Below are 20,098 nucleotides of genomic sequence, written 5' to 3' on the forward strand. Positions count from 1 at the left end.
CTCTCTCTCTCTCTCTCTCTCTCTCTCTGCCTCTGCTTCCCAAAGATGTATACCATTACACTCAATTCATCCATAGGTTTTTAAAATATCTATTCCAATTTCCAGGAAGTAATAGTGCCTGAGTGTGCTCTCCTGTGCCAGAAGCCACAGGGAGGTAGATATCCGGCCCTTGTAAGTTCAGGATGCATGGTTAGATGGCTGAAAAAAAAAAGACAGGAAAGTGCAAAACTCCAAAAATTAACAGGATTTAGGAAGAAGGATAATTTAAAAAGAGATTCAGCTCGTGGACTGGAGAGATGGATCAGCAGTTAAAAGCACCAGCTGCTCTTCCAGAGGACTCTGGTTCAATTCCCAGCACCCAGATGGTGGCTCATAAATATCTCTAATTCCAGTCCCAGAGAAAACATGTCACTGTGGGGATGAGTTTAGAGACCCTCCGAGTAGCTTCCTGGAAACAGTCTTCTCCTAGCAGCCTTCAGATCAAGATGTAGAATTCTCAGCTCCTCCCCAGCCTGGACACTACCAAGCTCCTGAATTGATGATAATGTACTGAACCTCTGAACCTGTAAGCCAGTTCCAATTAGATGTTGTCCTTTATAAGAATTGCTGTGGTCATGGTGTCTGTTCACAGTAGTAAAACTCTAAGACAGAAGCTGGGACTGGGGTCGGGTATTACTGTGATAGGCCTGACCATGCTTTTGTATGGAGGAATGTAGGTTTGGGACCTCAGAATGCTTTAAGTGGGGTTTAATGGGCCATCCTAGTAGGAATATGGAAGACATTGGTGCTGAGGGTGATTTGAACTGTATTTTAGTGTGTAGCCTAGAGTCTGTTTTTGTGGTATCTTGGTGAAGAATGCGGATGCTTTTACCACTTTTGTCTGAGAGTCTACCTGAGGCTAAAGCAAAGAGATTTGTATTAATTGCACTAACAAAGGAAGTCTCAAAAAAGCCCAGCAGAGACTTTGTTCTCTGGTTTAGTCTCATGAAGAACATTTTGATCAGTTGTAGCAAGGTTTGAAAGGAAAAGTACAAAATATATGATTCAAGTTATAAAGGTCACCAGGAAGTACAATGGAGCTAAATCCTGTGTTTGAGGAGATAAACATATTAAGGGAGTGGTGACTTTGGAGCAAGATCCCACCCAGATAAGGTTATTGTTTTTGCATTTGCTGTTGAACTAGGAATAGTTATATCCCTAAGGCATTATTATTATCTGGTTATCTGTGGAACTGTAGACCATGCTACCAGATAGAACGGGTAAGGTAGTAGCAAAGTTCAGAACCCCAATAAAACTCCTAAGTGAGAACAGCAGGAGTGTGAACCAGCTCCCAACCATGGTAGTTAGCTGGAGCTAAGAAATTAGCAGTGATTAAGAAGAGATTAGCTGGCACTTTAATCCCAGCACTTGGGAGGCAGAGGCAGGCGGATTTCTGAGTTCGAGGCCAGCCTGGTCTACAGAGTGAGTTCCAGGACAGCCATGGCTATACAGAGAAACCCTGTCTTGAAAAACCAAAAAAAAAAAAAAAAAAGAAGAGATCAGCATCACTATGGAGAAATCTTCTGGGAAGTGTTTCCAGAAAGGTATGAAGTACTCAGAGAGAGCAGCTGAGGCTTGGCATTGTGAGAGGCCAGGGAAAGTATTGGTGAAGATGCAGCCTCAGTTGCAGTTGATGGCCCAAGACTGAGGCCCAAGAGGTCATGCAAAGAAATTTAGGCTTGGCATCATGAAAAAAACCTATGAGAAGCTATTGGTGAAGCCTAGTTGCAGTAGAAGACTTCAGCAAACTAAAGACAGTACTATGAGATGACCACCAAGAACAGCAGCAGCAGTGGAGTGAACTAGACCCTGGAGTGCTACAGAGGGCAGAGCTAGAGATGTGACCCAAGCACTTTGGAGGAGCCCAGAAGATCATGTGTGGTTCCCAGACCTGGGACAAGAAGCTGTAATGTTGAAGTTGCCTTGGAGACCCCAAGATGTTTGAGATACCAGAGCGGTGGGACATCTGCTAAGGAAAACTGCTAACAGGGAATGGAACCAGCCAAAGCAAGAATTGTGCTGCAGTCAACAAAGCAGAAAAGAGTTGGACATCAGACATGGAGATGCGGAATTTGAAGTTTGACCAGCTGCCTTTTCATCTTACTTTTATCCAGGATTTCCTCACGATGTCATTTTGGAATGGTAATGTATAGCCTGTGATGTTGGAGGTATGCAATCTGCTTTTGATGTTAATTTTATAGGGGGTTATAGTTAAGAGATTGCATGAGGGCTGGAGAGATGGCTCAGCAGTTAAGAGCACTGACTGCTGTTCCAGAGGTCCTGAGTTCAATTCCCAGCAATCACATGATGTCTCAGGGCCATCTGTAATGAGATCTAATGCCCTCTTCTGGTGTGTCTGAAGACAGCTACAGTGTACTCACCTAAAATAAATAAATCTTTAAAAAGAAAAAAAAGAGACTGCATGAATCTCTGAAGAGATTTTGAACTTTGGACAGTTCAACACTGATGAGACTGTGACAGACTATGAGGATTTTTGAAGTTGGATAAAACATATTTTACAGCCGGGCGGTGGTGACGCACACCTTTAATCCCGGCACTTGGAAGGCAGAGGCAGGTGGATTTCTGAGTTCGAGGCCAGCCTGGTCTACAGAGTGAATTGCAGGACAGCCAAGACTACACAGAGAAACCCTGTCTCAAAAAAAACAAAACAAAACATATTTTGCATTATGCTATGGCTAGGTATGCCCCCCTCCATAGTCTCATATGTTTGAAAAAGCCTATGGGGACAATACAAAGTGGAATGCGGTGGTTGAATATGCTTGGCCTTAGGGAATGGCACTATTAGGAGGTGTGGCCTTATTGGAGTAAGTGTGGCCTTGTTGGAAAAAACATGGTACTGTGGGTGTGGGCTTAGAGACCCTCCTCCTAGCTTCCTGGAAACAGTCTTCTCCTAGCAGTCTTCAGATCAAGATGTAGAACTCTCAGCTCCTCTTCAGCCATGCCTGCCTGGATGCTGCTATATTCCCACATTGATAAACTCTAAACCTGTTAGTCAGCCCCAATTAAATGCTGTCCTTTGTAAGAGTTGCCTTGGTCGGTGTCTTTTCACAGCAGTAAAAACCTAAGACAATGGTGTTTATTATAAGAAAAAGAGCCTTTTTATTTAGACAAAAAAAAATTTTAAAAAGGAATTGATGAGGTTTAGTCTCAATTGCTATGTATTATATTGTATCCCAAGGTCTAGTTGCCTCGAGACAAGTGAATTCTCACATATGGCGGCTTCTGTTGTGCAAACCTTGCTCCACAAGGAGAGGGGAGGAAAAAGAAGAAGGCATCATGAGGAAGTATTTCAGGAGTACATGCACATGGCCATGAGGGCCAGCCTGTTTGAGTAGAAGCAGACCAGGTGGAACATTGCAAGTGATATCTTGGAGTTACAGATAGTAAAGTAGACAAACTAGTGTAAAGACTTGATATCTTCCCAGCTCTAATGCTTTAAGGTTTATTATAAAAATAAAGGTTTTGTGTCTTTTACTTGGAAACGAAATGATCTAAGGTGGGATTGAAACCCCCAAATATTTACCGCAACAAGAAGAGTGTAAACACATATGAAACAAATGACTGTAGCATTTGGGCACTGAATGTGGTGGCCTTGGAAGTCCATGACAGTCACATGGCACAGCCAGACACTACTGACTTTCCCATGACCCCCACTGCAGCTGTGAGCAGTAGAAATAGATACCCTGAGCCTAGCCTACCTTTAGTAGCTATCTGTCTTGTTGTTCATCTGTCTCTTAAAAATCAACTTATGACCTAATCTTAATACTCAGAACTAACAACACCCTGACCATACAGAGAACTCATGCCTGGAGTATAGCAGAACTTTACCAAGCACCACTTCAACCAAGACAGAAGACATTCATTCTCACAGCAGAATGTATTGGAAAATAATATTTTGTGACCTTCCTGCTGACAATGTCATTTCCAGAAAGGCCCTGGCCTCCAATGATGGATAAGGAGATGTTGCCATCAGTGTTATTGCATTTCCAAGGCATAAAAGAAGACAAGTCTCCTACTTATAACTCAATACAGACCCGCTGCTTATCATCAGAGGGAGAAGGAAGGCAGACAGAGAGACTCAACCAATACCACTCCTGGTATTTCTGAGAGAGGAAGAAGTAAAAGACCAGAGAAAAGACAAACAAGTATGTAGAAGACATTTTATCAAGGCAAGGATAATATAAGGAAAGGACATCACAAACAATACTGATGTTACAGAGGGAGAGATGCTGCCCTTAGAAGACAGAGCTAGTATGAGTCCTCAGCCAGGTATGGAGAGGCTGCCAGAAAGCACCAATTCAGAAGACCCTAAGACCTGAGCCACCATTCTGTTTACCCAGGGCATAGAAGGAAAATCACTGGGTGATAAATGCCCAAAGGTCTATGGCAAGAAGTATATATTTCTGGAAGACCACTGGGAGAATGCCCAAGCCTATATCCCCATCTGTATCCCATAAGCACAAAAAGACAAACAAGAGGATGTTTGTATGCCATCCAAGGCTCTGAAGGTCTCCTGTCCCTTCTACTGTTCCTCTATCACCTCCAGTAGCTAAGAGGAGGACAGGGACAAAAGGCTAGAATGAGACAACCCTGCCTCAGGATGGAAGTAAGTATCAGGTAAGCAAACAGGTGACAGAAGTCCGGAAGTGGGAGCCATTTTTATCAACCTTGGTTGTCATTCAGAATGGCTCAAAGCCCTCCAGCTGTCTACTAAACTTCCTAGACTTATCCATGGCCTCCTACACTCACTCACCTGATCATTTCGGTTGGCAAGTATTCCCTGAAAGACAATTTGAGGAACTGCTGTATGTCTTCCACAATGTCCTGTACCCAGTGCTTTCTCAAAACTTCCTGCAGCCTCAGCACTAAACATATAAGGGCAATGTGATGCTAAGAGTCAATGAGTCTTGACTCCTAATTAAGGAACTAAACAGTTGGAGGGAAAGGAACAGGCTGTAAAGAAGGTAAGATACAATAAATACAAGAGCATCCCTCAAGGGTCAGCAAAGAAAAGGGCAGGCACAAAACCCAACAGATGCCAGGCATACCATGGCCTATCTCTGCTACCCCCAGCCCCTCCAGCCACCATTGCCTGGCCCCGTGTAACTCTGCCCTCTGGTCTACATCCTCTGCCTCACTGCAGCTCAGAGTAATAGAGATGCTCTGGCCTTATCCTGCCTCACAGTGTCTGTCTTGGCTTTCACTTATCTTTAGGAACCTACTCAAGGCAAAATCCTAATACTCAGGTCCTTGTCCATACAGAGAACTCAATGCCCATCAAATGAAGACAAAACCAATCACAAAGCAGACAATCACAAAAGAAAATCACATGGTCCTGGTGCCACACAATGACACTATTCTGCCTAATGCTACCAGGAAAGGTTGGATAAGCATGGCCCAGAACCACTGTGGAATATGCCAGCAGCCACTCAAGAATTCCACCCATTAAAGCATCAGGTATAGCAGATTGGACCTTTAAAGGCACAATCTGGTCTGGAAACATCTTAAATGCCCAGCACAGAAAAAGGGGACATAGTGTGACAGCTTGAACCATCTAAGTGATGGGATAATTAACTTTTGTTTTCTGGGTTTTGGTGTGATTCACCCTTCTACAATAGACACATAATACCAAGTTCCACAAGAGCAGGAAACCTGCTCCCTCTCCCATGACATCCCATACAAGGCTTCTTCAAAGCACATTCATCAGAATTCCCTAAGCTCTGGACAGACAGGACTGTGAATCCAACAGAGAGTTCTAAACATGCCTATGTACCCAGTTCCCAGAAGTGACACAACCTCTGAGGTGGGCAAAAAAACCAATACTCATTGTGAACACCAATCAGGCCCAGCCGCATCAAAACTCCAAGGCAGCACCGTGGAACACCAGGGAACTGCTCATGGGGACAGAGAAGCTCACATTTACACGGAAATGTATACCTCAATCACATCTTTCCCACTGGTCAGACTGACCCCATTTCTACCCAGGACTGGCAGTGCCCTCAGGGCTCTTGGATCCGACTCTTCTCCCTCTGTGTTAACACAGCAGCAGGATCCAGTACCCTTCTTATACCCTTTCTTCTTTGTCTTAAATATCATCAATGCAACATGGCAAAATGGTAACCTAACTTACCCTACTGGCTTCCCAGGTTCTAGACACTGTGTGGGATGCCACTACAAGGACTGAGTTGTCTCTACCTTCAGTAAAGGGAGGATAATGATTCACTCATTTTCAGGAAAAAAGCAGGTCAGAGAGAGACTACATGTTAGAGCCAAGAGCCAAGAATATGGTTTGACTCCTCCCATCTCAGCCCACCCACTCAGTGACACCAGAGCACAGGGACTATCTGGCTGCCTGCCATGTGTAGTGTGTCCTCTACCCTGCTATAACAGGTCCAGTTCAATGACAGTCCCTTATGTACCCCCATCCTACCCTTCCTGTAAGGCCATTGGTCCCTCATACACAGATTCTATTCACTGGTAAGTTCCTGTGGAGTCTGCTGCCAGTAAAGCTTATATCACATGTAGGCAGGCCCATGACTAAGGTGAGCAGCTCCCAGAGAAACCTAGCTAGATATGGTCACTAAGTGGAAGCATAGTGTGTCAAGGAGTCAGGTGCTTGCCCCCTGTTATCACAGGTTCTTCCCTCCTTCAGCAATACCACTCTGTCAATTACAAGGTGCCAGGGAGCACACTCAGCAGGTAAATCCAAGATATGTAGGAAGTGCTGAGTACCAAGACCAAGGATGAGCACTCAGGAACTCTTCTTAAATGAGCAACCACAGCACATATCTTTCAGGGTATTAGCCTCATCAAAACCCTGGGGGGAAGAGGGGGTGACACTTGAGTGGAGCCATATGGAAGTCAGAGGATCTCTGCTTCAGGTCACAAATCTGCTAGGCCAAGCCCCACACAGAATGGGTACTAAATTAGACAAGAAACAGACCCTATCTCACCTGTACAACACTGGGGCTAGATGATGGCTTCAGACTACATGCCCATCTCATTCAATGACAGTCACTGGCTGGAAGCACCCTTGCTGATAGGAGCCCAGAATCCTCCTGTAGGACTGGGAATCCTCTCTCACCTGCCTCCCTCAGCACCACAAGACAACAAAGAGAGGAGACAGCCCAACCAGGTAAAGAACAGTCTATGTGCTTTAGAAGCTTCTAGTTCTTGACTATCTAGAACTAGATGGTAATCACAGGTTCTTCCTACCTCCTTGATGGGTCACTCTATGCTGGCTTTCCTTGACTTCTAGCTTCTGAGGTGCCTGAAGAACAATGTAAGGCATTCAGAGAGCTGAGTTCAGAAGCCAAAATACAAATGATGCTTTAAGTGGTTCTAACAGTGCTTCAGTCCTTTTTCTTTTCTTTTCTTTTTCTTTTTTTTTAATTTTATATGTACGAGTACACCGTAGCTGTACAGATGGCTGTGAGCCATCATGTGTATGGCTGCTGGAAATTGAACTCAGGACCTCTGCCAGTGGCCCCTAGCGTAATTCACTGTAGCTGTCTTCAGACAGCACCAGAAGAGGGCGTCAGATCTCATTACGGGTGGTTGTAAGCCACCATGTGGTTGCCGGGATCCGAACTCAGGACCTTTGGAAGAGCAGTCAGTGCTATTACCCACTGAGCCATCTCGCCTGCTGGCTTCAGTCCTATCATTTGGGACAGAAGCTACTCAATGCAGAAAGCCTTCAAGCTATATAGGCTGAAGCAAAACCTCCATCCACTAAGCCTTCCTCAGATACCCTGGTTCCTATAGAACACCTGCTTGACAGAGTCAAAGCATCAGGCTAAGGTATCAACCCCACCCACCAAATCTAACACAATATCCCTCCAGTCTCCACTCTTTCTGCAAACACAGTTGGACTGGCTGCTCACACTACATACAGCATGTCATTGCCTTCCACAACAGTAGGGCTGTGCTCATTTCTCATTCTATAGCAGTGGTTCTCTCAACCTTCCTAATGCTGCAACCCTTAATATAGATACTCACGTCATGGTGACCTCAAACATAAAATTATTTTCATTGCCACTTCCTAACTGTAATTCTGTCATTGTTATGAATCAAAATGTAAATATCTGTGTTTTACAATGATCTTAGGTGACCTCTGTGAAAGGGTCATTTGACCCCCACAGGTTGAGAACTGCTGTTCTAGAGTAAGAACAAGGGGCAAGGTTTGGAGCTTCAATCAGGCTCATAAGTTTACTGTCCTCACAGCACAGTGGCTAGTAAGACAAAGGTCTAGGAATAAAACCAGCGTGAAAGAAGGTGGTAATTATCCCTCTTCATTCCCTCCAGGTACTAAGAAATAACCTCACCCTTGGGATAACCTTTTTTAAAAACAAAACAAAACAAAACAAAACAAAACAAAAAAACAACAAGAAAAGAAAACTTTGTATGAAGGTGTGTCTCTATATTTTCAGTAGTTAATTCTGTACCAGCAGAGAACAGCAGGATTCTGGTATTGTCATGTCACTTTTATTGCTCAATCCTGGGTTTTCTATTTTGTAAATATCCATCCTTCCTCACCTGCCTAAAGGCAATCTAGAATTATATCAGAGGTTGTCTTGCTGCTGATTGGTTGTAATAAAGAGCTGGTGACCAATAGCTGGGCAGGAAGTAAGAAGCAGAACTTCTGGGCAAAGAGGACACAGTGAAAAGAAGGAGATTTAGGGAGCTGACAAGGAAAGGAACAGACATAGACAGGCAAGGAAACAGAGAAAGGAAAACCTCCATCCAATAGGGTATAGAATAGGGAATAGGGTATAGAGCTAGCCACATTACAGGTTGTAGGCAAGATAGTGGGGTTATGTTAGATGAGCTAGCTGGGAGACTGCCCAAGCAAAAAGCCTAAGCTTTAAACTTTATGAGCAGTCTCTATGCCATTATTTATACTGCTGGTAGTCCAACACAGTCCTGCTATACCTCAAGATGTAGGGCAAGACTTCCCCAATGCAGGATTCATGTGAAATGCACAAGGGAAGGAGTCCCTGAGATGGGCTCAATCTTGAGGAGGCATGTGGTTCCAGTGGAACCTCCATCTGGCATGTGGTCACATCATAGTATTAGTTATCTCCTTTTAGAGTGTAAACCAGAGAGCAGTGGGCACAGTAGTTACTCATGGCCTCACTCCTTTGCCCTGGTATTGCAGTCACAGGAACCTTGAGGGAAACTAGAAAGGAGAAGAAAAGAGGGAGGGAAAATACTCATACATATAGAATAAGAAATAATAATTTAAAAATTGTTAAACACCAGGAGGTGGTGGAACATGCCTTTAATCCCAGCACAGGGGAGGCAGAAGCAGGTGGATCTCTGTGAGTTTGAGGTCAGCCTGGTCTACACAGCTAGCTCCAGGACAGCCAGGACTACACAAAGAAACCCTGTCTCAAAAAAACAAAACTAAAAAAAAAAAACCAAAACCAAAAACCAAAAGCTAAACATTTTACTAAGAAATAATCATTTTGATAAAAAGCAAAGCCCAGCACAGGCAGGCTAGGGACAGAGCAGACTCCCATTCTCTGGTCAACCTGGCCTCTTCTATGTTTTCCTTGGCTAGCTACCAAGAGCACTGGCCCTTGAGTACTAGGGTCCGTTACCTCTTGTGATAGCATACAAAGACAGTTCACAAGGTCAGAGAAAAAAGACACAGTAAGAAGAGTGGGCCAAGGGAAGAACCCAGTCACACTACTGAGGACAAACTAATATGAAAATGTATTCCTTCTATCCCAGTAGTGAGGTGTCAGGCCTCAATACCTCTCCATTGTTTACAGCAGAAGTGACCCTACAGACTGCAACTGCAGGCACAAACTGAAGGTAATAATCACTTAGGGATAGGATTAGGTAGCAGGATATAGGTAGAAGTCTATCTTACCCTGTCTGGAGGTCAACTTGAAGCTACTACACTGCCACAGAACTCTACCCACCTGCTAAGAAAAGAGATGTCACCCTGGTAATGTTTAGTGCCTTACCTTTTTGCCCAGCTTCCTATTAGGAATAGAACCAAGGGCAAACATGACCAACAATAATCTCACTTCATTCAGAGACCAGCTTTTCCTCCCAGTCCTTCCCACTTATCCCAAGTAGCTGTAACACTGACCAACAGAAGCTGACAAGAACGCTGTTCTCCCCTTCCACCCACTTCCCCCCAGGGAGAACTCCTGAGCTAGTGCTCAGAGTAGAGTCCAGACCCACAAGTTGACCAAAAATCCCTCGCTTACCCTCACCCTATTAGTGTTCAATGCATCTCTGCATACCTTGGTAAAGGCCAAATTCCAGCAGAACCAATACAAAGCCACCCTGGAACCCAGCTCCAGGAGTGGCAAAAAGCAAGGCTGTTCTTCTTGTCAGCTTTTCCACTTTGAAAAACAATTCTAGGAGTCTGATATAGCTGTCTCCTGAGAGGCTCTGCTAGTGCCCGACTAATACAGAAGTAGAGGCTCACAGCCATCCATTGGACTCAGCACAGGGTCCCCAATGAAGGAGCTAGAAAAAGGACCCAAGGAGCTAAAGGGTTTGCAGCCCCTTAGGACGAACAACAATATGAACTAACTAGTACCTTCAGAGCTCCCAGGGACTCAACCACCAACCAAAGAGTATACATGGTGGGACTCATGGCTCCAGCTGCAAATGTAGCAAAGAATGGCCTAGTTGGTCATCAATGGGAGGAGAGGCCCTTGGTCCTGCGGAGGTTCTATGCCCCAATGTAGGGGAATGCCAGGGCCAGGAAGGTGGAGAGGATAGGTTGGTGAGCAGGGGGAGGAGAAACTGGGAAAGGGAATATCATTTGAAATGTAAATAAAGAAAACATCTAAATAAATAAACAGTTCTTTTTCAATTTAAAAATGTTATTTATGCTAAACTATATTTAGCTCTTATTTTTTTATATATATTTCTGTTTAACATCTAAAACGGTAAATACTGATACCTATAACTAACACAAATCCAGTTAAAACTTGGAGTGTAAAGAGATCCTAGGAGCAAAAGGTTAGAGAAGGAAACTTTTCTAGGCCAAGAAGGAAACTTCATAAAAGAAAGGCTACATTGGAGAAACATGCTCTGGCAGACAATCAATATCAAAACACTCAGAAAGCAAGATCCTCTTGAGCCTCCCAGAATAGCCACCAATGGAGGCAGCACAGGTAACCTGGAAGAACTAGAACAGGTTAGGTGAAAAAACAAAACAAATAAACAAAAAACTTTTGTCTCAGCCAGGTGATGGTGGTGCACGCCTTTAATTCTAGCACTTGGGAGTTAGAGGCAGGTGGATTTCTGAGTTGGAGGCCAGCTAGGTCTACAGAGTGAGTTCCAGGGCAGCGAGGGCTACACAGAGAAACCCAGTCTCAAAAAAACAAACAAAAAAGAAAAAAAAAAAAAAACACTTTTTGTCTTAAGCACAGTGTTGTTCAGGAGCAACAAGCAGCAACAAGAGATGAGCAGCCCCCCCAATCCTTGCCCCATCTGGGGCTGCTGAGGCTCAATCACAGTCAAAGATGCAGAGCCAGATTCCCACTTGCCCCAGGAGCTGTTGTAAGATATACACATACCCTTGTTGAGTGTCCCTGTGACAGCTGTGTGCAGAAACAGTGAGCACAATGAGTAGGCAGCTGTGTTCTCTGCTGAGAACCAACTGCTTCAAAATGTGGCAAAAGCATCATGGAAAGAATAAAGGAGGGCTCTGGATAGGGCTTTTCTTACCATTAGTTTTATCCAAGTACCAGAATAGTCAAGGTCAACCCATAATCTTCCTCATATACAAGGAAAATCTAAAGCATAGCCATGAAACAATATAGTGATCTGTGGGATCCATGATTCACCCAAACAAGGGTCAAAAAATAAAAAATAAAAAATTTAAGTTGTATCTAGAAGGGGCTAGAAAGATGGCTCAGCAGTCAAGAATACAAACTGTTCTTGCAGATGACAGAAGTTTGATTTCTAGCACCCACATCAAGTGCCTCACAACCTACTATAACTATAGCTTTGGGGAGATTTAACTCCTATAGCCTTTGTGGGCACCTACATTCATGTACACACAGACACACAGACATACATGTACACACAGATACACACACACCATTAATAATAATAAATACTTTTAAGTGTTGTATCTGGGGTTGCAGATGTGACTTGGTTGGTATAACACTTGTCTAGCGTGCATAAAATCCTCCGTCATCCCCGGTAGGGCATTAACCATGTGTAGTGGTACATACCTATAATTTTAGCACTCAAGAGGGTGTAGCATGTTGTAGACCAGCCCTGTTTCAAATCAACAGACCAACCAATAAACGAAACATAGTGTCTGGGCTGAGCAGGTGACAGACATTGTTATTGTTCTCTAAATAATACAAATTTGCAACTGTTCACACAGCAATTGGACCTGTCATGTGTTAGAATAAAGTATAAAGATGATTTGCAGTACATAGGAGGGTGACCACGGTTCATATACACGTGCCACTTACTTAAGGGAGCATCTGAGCACTTAGTACTTGAGGAATGGTCCTAGGACCACTCCCCTCAGTATACTGAGGAACATCTGTACAGAATATAAGTTCATAGTAACTCCAAGGAAACATTATAGGGGTTTTGTTAGTTTATTATATTTTCTATTATGTTTTATTCCTGCCCCCACCCCCAAAAAAACTTGGTTACAAAGCCGGACATGGTCTCAAGACACTTTCAATTCCACTACTCATAGATAGACTCTGGGGCAGGTTGAAGCAAGAGTTTGACTCTTAAAAAACCAAGGGGGATGGGGAGACAACCTGTTACCTGATCTCTCACACACACACACACACACACACACACACACACACACACACACATTTGTTCTAAGCCACAATATTCAAAAGACAGTTGCCAAATCATGAGTCAAAATAGCTTTGCCATAAGCCCCTAACATAGGGGTTTTCAGCCTTCCTAATGTTACAACCTTTTAATACAGTTCCTTATGTTGTGACTCCAGCTATGAAATTACATTTATTGCTACTTCATAATTATAATTTTGCTAGTTATGAATCATAATATAAATATCTGATATACAACCTCTGTGAAAGGTTCGTTTGACTTCCCAAAAGGAATTTCAATCCATGGGTTGAGAACTACCTCCCTAGAGTGAAATTCAGATCCCCCATCTCCCAGCCACTTCTCCCAACTCCTTTCCCATTCAAGGGGTAAAGCACCAACTCAAAAGTATTTTCACTAGCTAAATTTGAGGCAAGCCATTCATCAAAATAAGAAAGAATAAAAGTAATAAATAATAGACTGTGTTTATGCTTGTATATAACACTGAACAAATGTACGGTAGCCTAGGGAACATAACACAGGCAGCCCTTCTGTGCAGATGTCCACCATGTCAGCCCTCCTTAAGCCCAGTCATCTTCATAGGCCCTTCTCAAACCTCAGGATCTTTACTAAAACTACCTTCCTGCCCCTATATCCACCATGCCCCAATTTCTTTATTGTCCCCCTAAGCAGCTAAGAGTGGTCACAAAAGGCAGGCCACTTACTTCTCTGTTCATATAGCCTTTGACAGCTCCTTGATCCTACCACAGTCTCCGGTTCACACTTTCTCACAACACCAGAACTCTCACAAACTGCCTTGTCACATATGGCACCAAAAGAACAGGCTAAGGAGGAGAAAGGCAAGTATGCTGTGTGGCAGAGTAGCTCCCACTGGCTTATAGAAGCTCTGCAAAGGACCTTGAGACAGGCCTGGGGACCTGGCCAGGACTTCATATGGCAAGGTCCCATGCAGACAAGCCAAACTGTGGGTCATACCATGTCTAAGCTAATTTTACATTCCTGGATTTACTCCCAAGGCCAGCCTCAGGCTTGGACATCACTTCCTTGGGGCCACTTGGCACTGTCCAGCCTTTTCAAAGACCAGGACACAGCCCTACAAGGTGAGAGCTGGGACCTTTAGCAGAGACATTGCCATTCAAACTCTTCAAGGGTTCCTAAGACTGCATCCCCCTTCTGCTAGCTCAGCAGTTCTCACCTGTGGGTTGCCTTTCACAGGGGTCACCTAAGACCACAGGAAAACACTGATATTTAGATTATAATTCATAACAGTAGCAAGAATTACAGTTATGAAGTAGCAACAAAAATAATTTTATAGCTGGGGGTTACTATAGCATGAGGGACTGTATTAAAGGGTCAAAGCATTAAGAGCTTGAGAATGAATATGCTAGCTCAAGGAGGAAAGGAAAGAAGTGCTAGTGAAAAGGCAACGAGAGAAAGTGCCTGACCCTGAGGAGGCCACAGGCAAAAGGCAGAGGTCAGGCCTTCCCTCCTGTTTCAACCTGTCAGCCATCCATAACCTATAGGCACAAACTCAAAAACAAAAGTGAGCACCCATACTGTCCTGACACTCCACAGCAATGAAGTACTGCAGCCAAATCACTGCTGCCAAAAGCAGAATACAACCTAACTATATGGACTTAACTATAAAATTGCCCGGTAACCCTGTCAGAGATGTGCCCACTAAGGATTGTAAGACCAACTGGATGAAAACTGCAACCCAGAAGGCCATGCATTCTGGCAAAGGGAACCTTCAAAGAGAAGAAAATCAGTAGGTATGGTCATGGTCTATGGCACAGACACTTACAATGCCAAGTGGAGAGGCCCATGGGCCACATGTGGCCTTGATGCCCTGTTGAACAACCTCTTCCTCCTCTCTTTAACCTTTTGTTTTTATTCCAATTGTTTTTACTTCCGTGTTCCCAGGCACCATCCCATGGAGCTACAGTGAACACCAGAGGGTGTGACCCAGCTGAGAAATCCTGTGCAGAAAGAAAAACAAACAGGAGGTAGGCATAGAACAGGAGGAACTTCTGGCAAGGCAGGCAGGAGCAGCTCACACCTTCTTCTGCCAGACTAGCCCACAACAGGCAGGATGTACTGAAATCCCTAGCAGGAAATGCCTAACCACCTCACCCCAGCATTTTTAGTTACCCAGCAGAGCAACAGAGAACAAATGGTGCCCACCAGGATATGAGTCTGCCCACCCTGCCAACCCTTCAGGCTGAAGGACCTCAGGGTTACACAGCATGCCTACACAAACACAGGAAGTGGGGTTTGAGTTTTTCTGTTTCCATGGCCAACGCGAGGAAGATACAGGAAATGTTGGGCTACCAGGACCACTGTTATAGGAGTTCCCCACTAAGCTGGCCTTTAGTACCTTGCTATACCAGATGAGAGGGAGTCTTGCAAGTAAGCACACTCTCAACTGTCATCCAACAGGCAACAATGATAGTGAGTTCTGGAGGCAGCTTGGGAAGATGCCTTGCTGAACAGGTACAGAGTATGGTAGCACCAAACAACAGCTAGACTAAGGACCTACTAAGAATATTAGCCACTAGTCTCACACTATGCTCAGGCACACCTTGATAGGGAAACACATGAGTACCACCCAACTGTCCCCAGTCAAGAGGGCTCTTGTGCAATACACCACTGGCCTCACTCTGCTCACTGCTGGCCAGCTTGGAAATGCTTGCATGAACTCCTACAGGACACTCTAAGCAAACAGGAGAAATGAAGTGTTGTTCAGAGTGTCCTGAAGTACACAGCATTCATGACTACTACTTTTTTAAAAAGGGAATGGGAACACAAGAGACACAAAGCAGACACCATTGCAAACCCAACCCAGATGACCACCTGGTCAGCCTCTCATGGAAAGAGGCTATTCATGAGGTTATTCCTAGAATCACATCTTGCAGAGGGGTCATCCACTGGAGAGTCTGGCTGCAAGAGATGGCACCTTCATCATGCCTCTAGGCCTCTTGTAGGTACCTCTCCACTTACTGTGCCACAATCCTTTAATAAAATCTGATACTCTACTTCATATCCCTCACTCACTCACTTCCTCACTCACTCACTCAGATCTTTGATATTTCCATTGTGCTAGTCCTGCCCTCTGTCAGCCTCAGCCCTCAAAACACTGACCTTGGAGCCCTCAGAAGCCTTACCCTCAGCATAGGTGGGCTCAGAATCCTTGGCTGGGGAAGTGGTACAATTCAGTTTTAAAAGATTGGGTTACAGCATCATCAGTCATGCCTGCAAATTTTCCACAACCACCTCTACCTAAAGGTAAAAGGAGAAACAGAATACGCAGGTCTCCTCACAATGCCCAGTGGAGTAACAAATGGGTATCATTGCTGACACCCACCACTGAATTCATCACATAACAGATCTCATGACTCCATTTAAACATAATGGAACAGACTGATGCTGCCTCTCATGGAGGTGGGCACCTGTAGCAACCAGAGAGCTCTTCAAAGAGTAATGGCAATATTCCACTGAGCTCTGAAGGAGCTCCATGGTGAGGAGCTTACCCAACATACTTAAGACACTGGGTTCCACCCCTAGCAACGCAAAACACACACACACACACACACACACACACACACACCCCACACTCACTTTAAACTAAATTAAATCATGGTCAAAGAAACAAAAGTCTATTAATTTTATTAAAAATTACCTAATCATATACTTAAAACAAGCAAACTTAGTGGTATGCAAATGATACCACATGAAGCTGTTCAAACAAAACCTACAGACTCTTACAAGTCCAGTCAGGTGTCAGTCACCAGAAATACTTTCCCAGAAGATAAAGCCTTTCACCCCCATGCCAACCTTGCTACACCTACACACAACTGTTCGGAGCACAGGGCTGCTAAAGGCTGCTCCAGACAGGCTGGAAAGGCCTGAGGCCATTTAGCTTTATCTGTTAGCTGAGCAAGAGTAGACCTTCAAATATACACTGTATCAAATGGCCAACACCAGGTTTCATCTCCCTACCTACACTGGAGAGATCTAAAGGCTCCATAAGAGTCAGGTACACCCAGAAAGGGAGCCACAGTAGCAGGCTGGAGAGAGACTACTGGAGAGGGCAGAGGTTCAGTAAAGGTGACCAGGCAGGAGGGACAATTCACTATCATCAGTAGGAAGAGGAAAAAATGTATTCTTTTGACTCCATGGGGCTTCTGGACTGTACTTTCTGCTAAATAAAATTCAAACCACACTCAGACCTCCTGGTTAAATGCTTGCCCCAGAAAAAATTCAAGTGTTGCCTAAAGTATCCCACAGTGTGTTGAGGATCGCTCTTCCAAATCCTGAGCAGCTTCCCCTTGGGTGTTACCCTGCTCTTGGTTATCTAGAACAGAACAAAGACCCACTACATAAAAGTTGTAACCCTTTCTAATAAAGAATGAAGGCAGTCTGACCATATGCACTGCTTATCAACAAGCTCAAAGCTTCTCCAAGCAGAGGAAACCTACAGGACAAGAGGTGGCTAGGAGCCACACCTACAAATTCTCCAGAAAAGTCCCAGCAGGTTTACCACCAAGTCCCAACGTGCCAAATTCTGCTCTGGTTATCCCAAGCATGCTTCCCTGCAGGGCCTCCCTTCCTCCTGAGCAGCTGGAACACAAAAGATAAGGCTGTGAGATGCTCAAAGTCCCAGCATGATCTTCACCCAGCTAAGAGAAAGATGTGGCTTTCCACTTACACTTCTGTAGACCTCCCTGCTGGCTCTAACAATTACTGTAGGAGAATTCTACTCTTGCACCCATACTTGGGCTCACCCAACATGAAGTAATTAACAAAACCTTTACTTTAACATAAGCAAGCAAACAAACCTTGAAATATGAGCATTACATTCCAAACTCCTCCTTGATATTGAATGGTCTGAATTAAGAAAAAGACCAAGGCATAATAAAAGATGATACATTTGTCCAATTCTTCCAGAGGAAAAACTACTTAAATGGTTAACTGTGGATAAAGTTTCAGCCCTGAGCACACAGTGGGTACTCCGAAGCAAAGAGATGGCTTCACCCACTACTGACTACCTTGCCAGTGCTCACCAGGGATCAGAAGACAAGTGGAGTAGATCTGGTAGGGGGGAGGGGAGGTCGCTGAAGGCTCACCCTGCAACTTCCATTCTTCCTACTTTTATAGTAATACTATGAAAGAGGGACGAGGAGTTTAAAGACTGGCTTCTCGTCAGTCTCCGCACCTGCCACTGATGGGCATGAGCCTGTAAAAATTATACATACAACAGTGGGCAGCTTCCTCAGACACTAAGCTGACAGATCCACTTCTCTTGCAGTGAAACCATATTTGCAGGTAGGCCGATTTATAGTCAAGTGCTGCCCCTCTCCACAAATGCGCAAAGGAAGAGTGATTTGGAATAGGCTGGATACAGATATGTGTCCTACACTTAAAACCCCTGGGCTTCAGAGACCTTGTAAATGGCCAGAACATATTATCTGTCAAGCTTACCGTAGGCAAAGCCTGTGCTGGCCCTTACCTCGGTTAACCCTTCAGTAAACCTGTACTGTGGATTTCAGCTTCCATCTGACAATCCATTAAAACAAGCCTAGAGAGGACCACATAGCTAGGAAGCAGAGGGGAGCCAGTGACAGGGCTGCCTCTTGAAGAAACAAGATGGGCCTCCGCCTAGTCCCCTGTGTCACCCACACTTAACGCTCTAAGTGGCACTATGTGGCTCCCGGCCTCCCTTAGTCTCTTGATTATCCCTGGGGCTGCTCCCTTAGTCCTCTCTCTCCCTAGGTTGCAGCACTGGGAGGTCAAAACAGCCTCAGGCGTTCTGACAGTACCACCACTACACTTTCCTCCACCTTCCCCGCCTTCTATCTTCCAGAGTCCCGTGTAGCCCTCGCACTGCCGAATCCGAAGGCCGGCTCTCTGTGGCCCAGCAGGATTATACTGACCCCACAGCAGGGCCGCGGGCACCGCCACAGGGTCGAGAACCCAGACGCCAGGAGAGCGCGCGCGGCTAGGAGCGCCCGCCTCTCACTCTCCTCAAAAGTAAATTGGAAGAAAGTCACTTGGGCGGAAGAACTTTCGCAGGCCCCGCGAAGACCGACGACCGACAGCGCCGGGTGCCCGACTCGCGGCCCGTCAATTCGCGGCGAGGGACTGCGGCCTCTCGGGACAGCGCCTCGGGGACCGGGCCTCTCCCGCCGGCCGGCCGGCCGGCCGCCTACCCGGCCTCCCGGCACCCCGCAGCGGCTGGCCGTCCTCCCGTGCCCCGGCTCCTGCTGGAACCCGCCGCCCGCCGCCCTACGCTCCCTACGCTCGCCGCCGCCCCGCGCAGCGCCGTGCTACGCCGTTCGCCACCACTCACCCCATGAGCCAGTCCATGGCTGCGCGGAGCCCGCGCCTCGCTCGGCCTCAGCCCCGCCGGCGGCCGGAAGTAAACACTCGATGGCTCCCGCCCGCTGCCGGAAGTGACGCGCGCACGGCTTGCTGGGACGCGTAGTCCCAGCGGCCCCTGCGGCGATGTCCCGGGTACCTGTTCTTGAGTGCCAGGACCTATCCTCATCGCGCACCTCGGGGCTCCGGGATACAGGAGCTTCTTGTACCTGAAGACCGTCCAGAGTTTCTGGATCACCAGAGTGCGAATAACTTCAGAGCGCCCCAGAAACCCAGACGCCCGGAACTCCGGAGTGCCTCGGACTCGCAAACTGCCTGTAACTCGGTGCCCTGGATCCTGGAGTGTAGTGTCCTCGGTGTCTCTAGAGTGACCCCGATGTTGCACACCTCGAGTGCCCTGACCCCAGGAGTGAACCTTACCACCAGCATACCTGAATCTGTGGAATGCACAGACCCGTGGGAGTCTGAAGTTCCTAAGACCTGAGTATCCCTGACCCTAGTATCCCAGAACTGGGAGTACCAGACTCAGAAGTGGCTGGAACCCAAGAGTGGCCCCAACTCTATATCCCAAACCTGGGAATACCAGGAACCCCCCCCCCCCAGGCTGGAACATCGGAGTGTCTTGCCCTGCAGGATGTGCTCCTTTCCTCTGCAGTGCCTCACCCCTTGCTGCTTACATCCCTCTTGTTGCCCACCTTAACCCTGGTATAATCTTTTGCCCACACCTACTGCCTCTGCCAGGACTGTTCTGACCACACTGCCTCTTCTGTGTTCCCTCGCTTTGCTGGCTGTTCATTTGCATCCCAGCTGCCCACCCCTGTGGACATGGTGGTCCCCTTGAGTCCCTTCCTCTATG

At 45.9% G+C, this 20,098-nt stretch overlaps 1 protein-coding gene across 2 annotated transcripts in view; it reads right to left on the reverse strand.

The window, feature by feature from the left end:
• Positions 1-19,327, reverse strand: part of Mob2 (MOB kinase activator 2) — a 52,593-nt gene extending 33,266 nt beyond the window's left edge. For both annotated transcript variants that reach the window (XM_031388903.1, XM_031388901.1), the window contains exon 1: positions 19,214-19,327. In XM_031388903.1, the coding sequence (XP_031244763.1) occupies positions 19,214-19,230 (17 nt within the window). In that variant the 5' untranslated portion in view covers positions 19,231-19,327. The remainder of the gene's footprint in view (positions 1-19,213) is intronic.
• Positions 19,328-20,098: the final 771 nt, after the last annotated feature.

Source organism: Mastomys coucha, unplaced genomic scaffold (genome assembly GCF_008632895.1).
Source record: "Mastomys coucha isolate ucsf_1 unplaced genomic scaffold, UCSF_Mcou_1 pScaffold21, whole genome shotgun sequence".
NCBI lineage: Eukaryota > Metazoa > Chordata > Mammalia > Rodentia > Muridae > Mastomys > Mastomys coucha.